This window comes from Pieris napi, chromosome 17 (assembly GCF_905475465.1).
Source record: "Pieris napi chromosome 17, ilPieNapi1.2, whole genome shotgun sequence".
Classification (NCBI taxonomy): domain Eukaryota; kingdom Metazoa; phylum Arthropoda; class Insecta; order Lepidoptera; family Pieridae; genus Pieris; species Pieris napi.
Genome location: NC_062250.1, coordinates 10,812,287 through 10,823,343, shown reverse-complemented (window position 1 = coordinate 10,823,343; position 11,057 = coordinate 10,812,287). Strand labels below are relative to the sequence as shown.

General features: G+C 34.0%; 1 protein-coding gene across 1 annotated transcript; it reads right to left on the bottom strand.

Moving 5' to 3' along the window:
• Nucleotides 1-9,705: 9,705 nt before the first annotated feature.
• On the bottom strand, nucleotides 9,706-10,929 carry LOC125057897 (B9 domain-containing protein 1). Its single transcript, XM_047661836.1, has 3 exons — nucleotides 10,463-10,929; nucleotides 10,127-10,354; nucleotides 9,706-9,840 (listed from the first exon to the last, which is right to left on the bottom strand). Exons 1-3 carry the CDS (start codon nucleotides 10,710-10,712, stop codon nucleotides 9,725-9,727), a joined length of 594 nt encoding a protein of 197 aa, XP_047517792.1. The 5' UTR covers nucleotides 10,713-10,929; the 3' UTR covers nucleotides 9,706-9,724.
• Between the last annotated feature and the right edge of the window lie 128 nt (nucleotides 10,930-11,057).

The window sequence follows — 11,057 nt, the reverse complement described above, 5'->3', positions numbered from 1 at the left end:
CTAGATCTGTGGAATAGATTGCCAATTATAGAACGTTATATATTTAGGGTCTGTTTCACAATGTATGGATAAAGTACCAAATAGCTATGCAACACATATACTAGGAAGATAAATTGTGCTATTTGACACTTCATCAGACTCATGACTTATGATGGACTTTATGTGACGAATAGCGCTATCTGACAGTCGTGAAACGCAACAATAGTGTTTATCCTATCAATAAGTAATAAATAGCTAATTTGGAACTTATGTAGAACTTATCCGTACATTGTGAAACAGACCCTAAGTAATTAACATGTAAAGGATCTTTAGGGATATTTATAGTTTTAAGATTATATAAATGGAGAAAGTTGGTATCACCTTCTTTGCTTGTTGATATTGATTTCGAATGGGTTTAAATACTTTTGAAGTGAAACTTTTTTAGGCGCATGAGAGCGATTGAGACCGATTGAGAGAGAGTGAGAAAGGCGAATTGCCTTACAGAAATTCTATTTTTAAAATTAAAATTTCGTAAAGAATATTTAGGAAATATTAGTATTTTATATATTATGCAAAATAATTTATTCTCAAATGACAAATCATAAATTAAAATGCCACGTGTTTTTATTATAGAAGAAATAAATTAAAAAAAACTATAATTTGTATTAATTATCGACACTTTTAATATTTTAATGACAATTAAATTCATTAAATTACTAACATATCTTCCTTTCTCTCTGAAATCTAAAGTTTTAGATTTGTATAAATAAGACTTAAAACTTAGTTTACTAAAGAAGTTTCATTTCTGACTTGTGTACTTTTTACACTTTTTTTTTTACTATAGACAACTATATGAACGATTTTATTACGTATCTTAAGGTAGACGGTTAACGAAGACTACGCCGTGCTTTATCACTTACGATTAAACTTTGGAATCGTTAAGGCTGATATAATTATTAATAATATTATTTATTAAGAGTCGTAGCTATCCAAAAAAGTTCAAGCGCACATTAAATTACCGAATATGAATTATTCAATTATTGTGGAAATAAAATGTTCTAACACTAAGTCAACGCCGAACATTAATTGATGACCCTTTAGCCGCTGGTGTTAAAACGTCGTGAAGGGCGAGGACCAGTCGGCGAAGCGTTGGACGGCCTCCCACCAGTTGGACAGATGACCTGGTGAGAGTGTAGGGTGTGTTTTGGATGCAAAGCGCGGCGGCCGTACTGGCGATTAAGGGGAGGGGCTTATGTTCAGCTGTAGACATCAACGGGCTAAATGTATTTATGAAATACTAGCTGGCCTGGCGAACATCGTACCGCCTAACAGTCGATTCTTTATTTTTTTTAAATACTTATTCTGCTATTCGGGACACCGGTCTAGCTAAGAAAAAAAAAAGAAAGTTGATAAGACAACAAATACCTACATTGTCAAAAAATAAAAATTTACCTTCCCGGAACCCCTCCACTAACACTAGAACTTTATGATATGGTATTAAAGTTTTACGAATATTATGTATATAGAAAAGTGTTGTTTTCAGACTTTTTCACTCAATTCTTTTAATTTTTCTCTCCGTAAGAACCATCCTCGTACTTCAAAAAATATTATAAAAAAAGAATTGGCCAAATCGGTCAAGCCGTTTTCATGTTATGTCGTGACAACGGAAAACGGGTTTCATTTTTATATATATAGATGTAGGGGGGGTCAATACAAGCTTAAACCCAAGTTTGTGGGGTTGTCGACCTTGTCCCCCGACCGCCATCTTGAAAAAAGGGGTATAAAAATACGTTTTTGGCTATATAATTCTTCTATCTAATATCTATCTTATATTTGTGAATACATATTTTGTAGCAAATCGCTATGCCTAAAACTACGAGTATGTGACTTTTTATTATATAAAGAAAAATTCAAAACGTATAAGTAAAAAGTGAAAAATTTCCTTTTTTGCTTTACAATTTTCGTTGATATTATTGTTATTTTTATTTTTTTTTATTAAAACTTCGTTGCATGTACAGATATACAGTAAAATTACAAAAATTTAAGAAAAAGCAGGGAAACTGGCGGCCTTATCGCTTTCGAGCGATCTCTTCCAGGTAACCACTATTATTATTACTCCTTTTTTTATTACAAAATCTATTTGTCAATTTGAGGGCAATTCATGAAGGAGATGCGGATGAAATTTTCAGTTAATACGAGTCGTACGGTTATGATTCGAGCCAGGAGGGATCAATCCAAACAACTTCAGATCACTCTCCATAGTACAATTTGTAGAATACGCATAGAGAAACAATGTCAAAGAGAAAATCAGTAATAAGTATATTGGAGATTGACAATTTGACAAGCTCTTCGCTGACTTTCTTCAAAAGGAAGCTTGTATTTCGGAGCACCGTCATAGATGTGATATTCTGATTAATAAATTCACCTAAGCAATGCTACTTTGTTAGCGATTTCAGCGTATATACTAAACAACGACTATGTTATTATTTACCATACGAGTACCTAGAGTCCATCGGTGCACAGCTGGGATTGAACCAGTCATGAATTAAAGAGGCATGCTCAAGCCACTAGGCCAACACTGCTTCATCACATCTTGATATCAGTGGCGTAGCTAGGCAACCAAGGGCCCTGGGGCAAATTGAAATATGGGGCCCCCTGTTGTGTAAACTGATTAGGTTTTATCAAATAAAAATATACAAATACTTTAAAAATGCTAAGCTACTGGATAAGCAACCTGTCATATTTATTTTGAAAATGGGAGAAACTTCCAAAATTTCAGTTCGATCGAGATTTCTGGTAAGGATTTGAGGGCCCCCTGAGCTTGAGGGCCCCGGGGCACTGCCCCGCCTAGCCCCTAGGTAGCTACGCCACTGCTTGATATTATCAGAAATGGTTACAATTTCAGGCTTACGAGCATAAAAAAACAATGTTAGATTATTTTATCGTGTTTATATGTAAGTCAATGGCAGGCAATAATTGAAAGCAATTAGGTAAACCTCAAGGATACTGAGTAAGATAAGGGTACTTAGTAAATGTAGAATAATTATTTTCCTTTGTTTGACTTTTAAAAGAGGTTCTTTTCATGTATTATCACGTATTCTTTTCAAATGTTTCAGCCATTGTTTTACAAACGATGTCATTACAAAGAAATAAACAGAACCCACCAATCAAACTAATTGAAGCTTATAGTACGTTTGTGTTTTTTTATATTATATATAGGTAAGTGACCAAGTACACTTATGAACGTCAACAGAAAAGATGATATAATAGATAATAGATATAATTGATTCTAAATTTACATTTACTACCAGTTCGAAAGTCAAGGGCGTAGAGCGGGCAGGAAGAACTGACAAGAAACTTGAGCAAATGAATTCCAAGGATTAGGATTATTTAATGAATCGACAAATGTATATAAAGGTTTATTGATTAATTTACACTCTCCATAGTACACTTCATATAATACACATAACGACGCAACGTCTGCGTAAAGAGAGAGAATCAAATCCATCAGCAATACGTTGGAGATTGACAAGTCGACAAGCCTTTCGGTGAATTTGGTCAGAAGGAAAAAGCTGGTATTTGGGACCAGCAGCCAAGAGGTGTGAGCAGTTTTCTATATGTCATATCTATCTACCCGCTCACCGTCTACAATCTAAAAATACGACTAAAGGACTGACTTATGAACACACCTTACGCAGTGTTAGAGATGCTTTTGAGACCTAATATGTAGTTACACACTTTTTTCATTCACTCACTGACTCACTCACTCACTTACACATTTGCACCCACACACTTACCCATTCAGTAACATACACCCACACACTCACTCATGCACTCAGGCGTGTTGAAAACAGTTGGAAAAACAAAAATGAATAAAACAAAAGATGTAATTAAATTTTATATAAATACTAGCGACCCGCCCCGGCTTCGCACGGGTGCAATGCTGATACTAAATACACTACAGAAAAACTGTGCGGCCGGCCGGTACCGCCGCAAACGCTACGTCCCGCAATTTTTAAATCTGTAATATCTTCGAAAATATTCACTTAAATCATACGGTGTAAAGGGCCATATAGATCTATATTAAATGAACAATGTATTCAAGGTATTTAATTGGTTAAGGATTAATGCTGTATTGGTTAAAATCGCTTCGAAAATTAGCCATTATTTGTCGTAAAAAGTAAATGACAAAAAAAAGTTATTGTGGGTTATCCATAAGAGATAGACATATACCATCACGGACTTTTCTGTAGACCTTTTCAATGTGTACAATACTTAGTACATTATTTTGATAAAACTCGTAGGGTTCAGCCTGCGTTTGCAATGTAAGCGGAAAAAATGTAATTATTTACGACATCACATTAGAAACCTCAAAAATAACAGTACTTCTCCACTATTTAATGGATGTTATTATACATATAAACCTTCCTCTTGAATCACTCTATCTATTAAAAAAAACCGCATCAAAATCCGTTGTGCAGTTTCAAAGATTTAAGCATACAAAGGGAAATAGGGACAGAGAAAGCGACTTTGTTTTATACTATGTAGTGATATTTTAAGGAATTTATAGTTAAGTTTGTTATGGAAGAGCTGGGAACCCTGACGCTGAAAGGTATTTTTAACTTAAAAGCCTTCCCAAATCTTACACATTGTAATACATATTATGTACTTATAATGAATTAACACATTTTTATTTTATATGAGGTCGTAGGTCCTGTAAAACAGCATACGTTGTATCTCATTGAAATACTGCTTAGCCCTACCCAAAACATTAGCCCTTAGCTTTTCGGAACATTATCTTCCAGACGACTGCGAAAAGCAAACAAAGCCGCGAGTAATCTCAATAAGGCTTATTCAAATTGTGTTAATTAGATCTCGGTCGACGATTAAAGGTGAACGGGTTATGCAAATGTTTGCAAAAAAGTCGAAAGACAAAACACGTTTCCAAAAATATCAACTTATCTCTGGTTTTACACACAATGGTAGTTTCGTATTAGGTTCATAATGAGCACTGTTGGCCTAGTGGCTTCAGCGCCCGACTCTCATCCATGAGATCGTGAGAGATATAATTTATTTATTTATTTGTTCAGATAAAATAATCCATCATTATGTTAGTATAAACTTACATACTAGTGTCAGTATATTATTATTAAAAATCTCATGAAAAAGTCTGTGCATACACTTTTCGGTTCATATCGATTGATAGGCGAAGACAGGTCATCTGCCACAGTCTTCAAGGTGCTGTTCCGACAGCCCCGTACCCGGTTCAACAGAGATCCTGGTTTAATTCTAATAATAGCCCAGAAATCTTTTGTACGGGCTTGGGCGAAGATCTCCAATGCACTACAGAAACGAGGCAGTCCCAAGAGCATCCTAAAGCATTATAGTATTGAACACGCATGGCAGTTAGCGACCCTACAGTATAAAGTTTTGACAAAACGCCTTGAAAAGGGTGATTTTCACTTGATTACTACAACGAGCTAATCTACGAGACAACATATACGAGAGTTCTGTATATCTGATACGTGATCATTTGTTTTATTTATTTATTAACACTTCGTTGCATACAATTGACATAATTAAATGAAAAGGAGGGCAACTGGCGGCCTTATCGCTTTCGAGTAAGCTCTTCCAGGCAACCACTGTGACAAACAATTAAATTAGATAAGGTCAGCAAAAATACATAAAACATATAGTTATTTAAACAATAAATCTGGAACAAAAAAAACCAAAGCACACATCATGATAATTTAAGATCACTCTCAAATCATCATAGTATAAAAGTTAGGGATACGATGTGGGCAAGTAACGTTTGTTCAGAAGAGATTTAAAGTAAGAGAAGGAGCTACGCGAATAGGGCCGGGAAGTGAATTCCATAGTCTCACTGAAGAGACCTTAAAGGATTCCGCCAAGAAGAGTTATGAGATAGGATTCCAAGGATCGCGTAAAGAGCGTAAGCTATAGCTATGGGCTTCCAAAAATTTTCTATTGGGCAAGCAGATACTCAGCCTTCTATGCCTGACAGGCCGTAATTTTTTAGGTTTAACGCATGAAGGTTGTCTAACGATCTTTTCCTTCACCGTACGAACGAGAACTGGTCCATAGTTCAGCCGCTCGAAACTATGACCTTAGGGGCATAGTCGCTGAAGCTATAACTCATAATGCAATAAAATGTGAATAAATAAAAATAATATTATATAAAATTTGACTTAAGTAGGTACTTGAAATAGTTATACTACTACAAAAGATAACATTTGAGATAAAAACGGAAATAGCGATTGATAGTAAAGTGTAGGTTTGTTTATATACTATCAGAGTTGAGATTAGACGCTATGTATGAACACCAATTTTTTGGCATATGGGAGCCTCATAGTCATGTCTCGTTTCTAAATCTTTCCCCAATGGCTTATTATTATGGGGTCATGCTGCTGATGTCGAAACTATTTTCATCCTGCAGAAGAGGGCTATTCGTGCAATCTATAATTTAAAATGTAAGGAATCTTTGAGAGATAAATTCAAGGAAATGAATATACTTACCTTTCCCTCGCAATATATTTATGAAAATATTATGTATGTATATAAAAATAGTGATAAGTTTACTAGAATAGAACATACACAATGTTACTCGGAAGAAACGCAGGCTGCAATTTCCCCGTACTAGACTATCTAAAGTTAGTCATTCTTTTTTGGGAAAAGGGATACTCTTCTTTAATAAAATCCCAGAGGCTCTTATATTTCTGCCTTTTAATAAATTTAAGAAATGTATTAAAGAAAAGCTGTGTCAAAAGGCTTACTATAAAGTTAACGATTATCTAGTTGATAAAAGGGCCTAGGACTATTGCTAGACAGGCTACTTCTAATTTGCGATATTTGTTTTAAAATAAGTGTTGTTTGATGATTTGCTATTTTAAAAGAGTACCGAGAGTTTTTAACGCCCGCTTTTTCTCTCGGCCTACACCCTCTCTTCATTGCCGATGAGTAGGGATGCCTACAGATTAAAATTTAATGACGTGGTATAAGTGATACCTGTATCTTATGTTCCATAATAAACATATTTTATTTTCATTTTTTATTTATTCAAGTCTAGCATCTAAATATAAATTTTTGACGCGAGAGAATTAGCGCTTGGTTTCTGAATAAGTGCCCTTTAATTACTATTAAAATTAAAAAAACATTATCATATTTCGGAGTCTACTATGCAATTAATAATATCCAAGCTCTATGGTAAATTATTATAATAACACATAGTTACTGTCATAATTGAAGGCTACAGTGTTATTTACAACTCATCAAACTATACATAGGGGCACATCGCGTACATAATCGACATTGATATCAATTGAACTCAAATCTAGGACGATATTGTACTGATAATATACTTTACATGTTGACACGAATTGAAAAAAAAAATCGTGTCAGATAATCTAGTTATTGAAGAATTACCCTCAATTAATACAGATGAAACCGCGGGGCAGGGCGAGTCAACTACAAATTATACACGATATTGTTTTTAGTTAAAACCAGTGGCGCTACAGACGCCTAAAATGCCTCAGATTTGATAATATTTAACGTATCTAATTCGTGATCATTTGTTTTTTTCTATAAAAAAATAAAATATGCTTATTATGGAACATAAGATACAGGTATCACTTATTCCACGTCATTAAATTTGAATCTGTAGGCATTCCTACTCATCGGCAAAGAGAGGGTGTAGGCCAAGAGAAAAAACCGGCGTAAAAAACTCTCGGTAGGTACTCTTTTAAAATAGCAAAACATGAAACAACACTTATTTCTAAAAAAATATCTAGCACTAGTCCCAGGCCCTTTCATCAACGAGATAATCGTTAACTTTATAGTAAGCCTTTTTACACAGCTTTTCTTTTATACATTTCTTAAATTTATTAAAAGAGCCTGTGGTATTTTATTAAAGAAGATTATTAGGTCGTAAATGCATAACATCGTTCGACGAGAGCCAACACCGAGCTGCTTGTAGTGTGGTGCAAATACTGGAGGAGTGTACGCGGTGGTCTCAGCCGCGTAATATAGGACGTTAAAAACATACACCTATTGTATACACCTAAAGTCAACTCCAATTAAAAAAAAGCTTAAGCTTAATGGTTAGGGCGGCGGGTAAGTTTATCAATTGAACTGTTGATATTGACCTGTTCGCCTCTATTGTGACTGCAAAAAGAGCTCTAACATCGGAGTTCCGGCAACCATCTTGAACAAATATCCTTGCCTGCGCAGAAGCGATTATTAGGTACCTATCACTGGGAGGGGGCCCGGCGGGAGAGTGACGTGTCTATCGCGTGATTGGTAAATCAGTTGACGTTTGTGTCCCGCGATGCGCAAACTTTCCCCCACTCTCTTGATTAATGCTCAAGAAGTTTGCCGCTATCTGTACCATAAGTTTTTATAATTATTGTATAAGATACACTACCCTAAGTGTTTCTTAACTAATTTTAGTTTATTGCTTTCTTTGATAGATATAGATTGTTGGATTAAAATGATTCTATTGTTACCAATCCATTAAATTATTATGTACTTAATTTTATGTAAAGATTTGTGTAATGGCGTAAAATTAACCTTATATAAGTTAGTTAGAAGCTACACCATCTTTACAGTGCTGAGCCAAAACGATAATGTCGAAAATACACAATATCGCTACTGTGAACAACTCTGCGGGCATATAAAAATGTCTAAATCGCCATGCTTATTCAAACTAAGAAAACTTGAGTGATTAAAATACACAGCTGTGGGTCGTAGTATCTAATACAGGCTTTTAACTTTATGAACAATGGCATTACTTTATTATAGCTCTACACTCCCACAACCAATACCTACATTAATTAGCAAGTTGAAAAGTTGTGTTTAAAAGCCTAATCTCAGGAAGTAAACGTTCAAATATAAAAAATATTTTTGTTAGATTTTTTTTTATATAATACAAACGAGGGACGCCCAAAAAGGGCATCGCAGCCCATAGATACCCATTTTTAGTGGGTGAGTTGCCGGCCCTTGAGGGAGAAGTACACTCGAATTTTGAATAGTTGGAGTCGTACCTCTCGATTATCATTATTATTATTAGATTATCGAGTATTTCGTGTATTTTAGCAGCATTGAGCCCTCTTTAAAATGTTATATTTCAGTCACTTGAAATGAAAACATAATAATGTTCCTTCTCTATTTTGAAAGTGTTTATAATTAATAATTATTTTGTTCCCTTTGGAGTAGAGACTCTTGGGCTGTGGGGTTCAAGTGCACAAGCGCTTAATAAAGATTTAAGTTGGCGCCTGGTAGATAGTACCTACCGGTGACCCCAGAGCTGGTGCTTTCCTGGCTCAACGAATAAGTATCGCAATACAGTGAGGAAATGCTGCCAGCGTTACAGGTACACTGCCACTGGGACCAAACTTTTTAAATTTGTTTATATTTTCTTTTTTATAATTTTTGATTATTTTTATTATTACTTTGTACGTTAAGAAAATTATAAATACTGTATACTTGATTGTAAATACATGTATTATATTATATTACATATAATAAATTATTATTTTTTTATAAAATTTGTGTTTACTGTCGTGTAATGTACACTTATACTGTAGAAAAAGTATTATAAATGATGTGGTGTACTTTAATAAATAAATTAGCAGTTTGTATGTATCACATTATACGTAGATAAGAAGATATAATAGGAAGATATATATTTAGACAGGTTCTCACCTAATATGGACGTCCAAAGCAAATGTTAAGCAACATAATTTTTCAAAGTTGGTGGCTGGTTGTCATAACCAAGTTTCCTTAAATCCTTTGACAGCATTGAAATTTTCAATGTAACACTTCCATATGACTCTGTCCGCAATACTGTAATTAAACTAAATATTATTCTCATTCTTAATTATGTAATAAATTTTTGCTACTTAAGTTATAATTGAATAAATAATAAAAAAAAAATATAAGGTACAATATGCAACATACAATGTGCATGCTACATTAATGCATTTGTTCTAATAATCATTCTTCAAAGTGTGATTAATCCTATGTGATAATCAAAGTAAACAATTATAATTTGCAAATTTAACCCAGAATCTGATCACTTACTAACTAGTTCTTTACTAACAGTCAAATTGTACTTTAGAAAGAATCTCACAATAGTTATCTTTTCCATTTGCTAGCATTTTTGGGTCAGCCAATTCAGGATGTCTCCCTGTCAGCCATGATAACCATTCTCCCAAAACTGTTGCTGACCGAGGTTGTATTAAGGATGACTTTAACTCATGGGATCCAGTTATTGGTGGTAGTAAAAAGACAGCATATCCTCGGAGAGTGTCGCCCATGAAGAAACTCTTAGCTCTTACTGTCACAATTAATTGGGGCCCTGAAACATAGTTTTCATTAATACATGTAGATATTTTAAAACCTATGGGTAATCATTAAAATGATTTGCTTAAAATACAACTTTTTTCCAAACAGGAACAATACTTACAACCATATACATTGGTACTGCCAAATACAATATCTAATGGCAAATTAAATATTACTTTTTCAGGATCACTTCCAGATGTGGCAAGTTGACTGGTTCCAGAACACAGTCCAGATATAGGGTCCCAATCTGGACCCCACACGATATCATATTGTATATAAAGTTGATTATCAAAAACACCTGCAGGAAATTTAATATGCTCTATTTGACCATTGAAAGAAACTAGAAACTTGGTAACTTCAGAATTCATCATAACGAATTCTTTCGTAATTATATTTTTAATTGAGTAAATATATAGGATTTCATTAACCGCAATTTCTACTTATATCTTTTATTTAATACTGAAAAAGGCTCAGAACATTTTAAAATTAATAAGGCGTATATAGGACTTTCATGTAACCCGCCGTTATTTTAATTTGCTTAAGTATGTCAAACGTATCCATGGAAACGATTTTTTTCTTTATAGAAACGGTAGATTCTTGTCCTTTTGGCTCAGAAACCAATATAGATTAACAATGTTTTGCTTTTTTTTAAATAAAGACAAATTATCGCCATTGCAAAAAATAATTTGAAAATTTTATTAATATAAACACACTAA

Coding starts and splice junctions, on each gene's coding strand:
- LOC125057897 (XM_047661836.1), bottom strand. CDS start 10,712: ATGATGAATTCTGAAGTTACCAAGTTTCTAGTTTCTTTCAATGGTCAA. Junction 10,355..10,462: donor CAGTACCAATGTATATGGTT/GTAAGTATTGTT, acceptor ACTATGTTTCAG/GGCCCCAATTAATTGTGACA. Junction 9,841..10,126: donor AAATGGAAAAGATAACTATT/GTGAGATTCTTT, acceptor GTTTAATTACAG/TATTGCGGACAGAGTCATAT.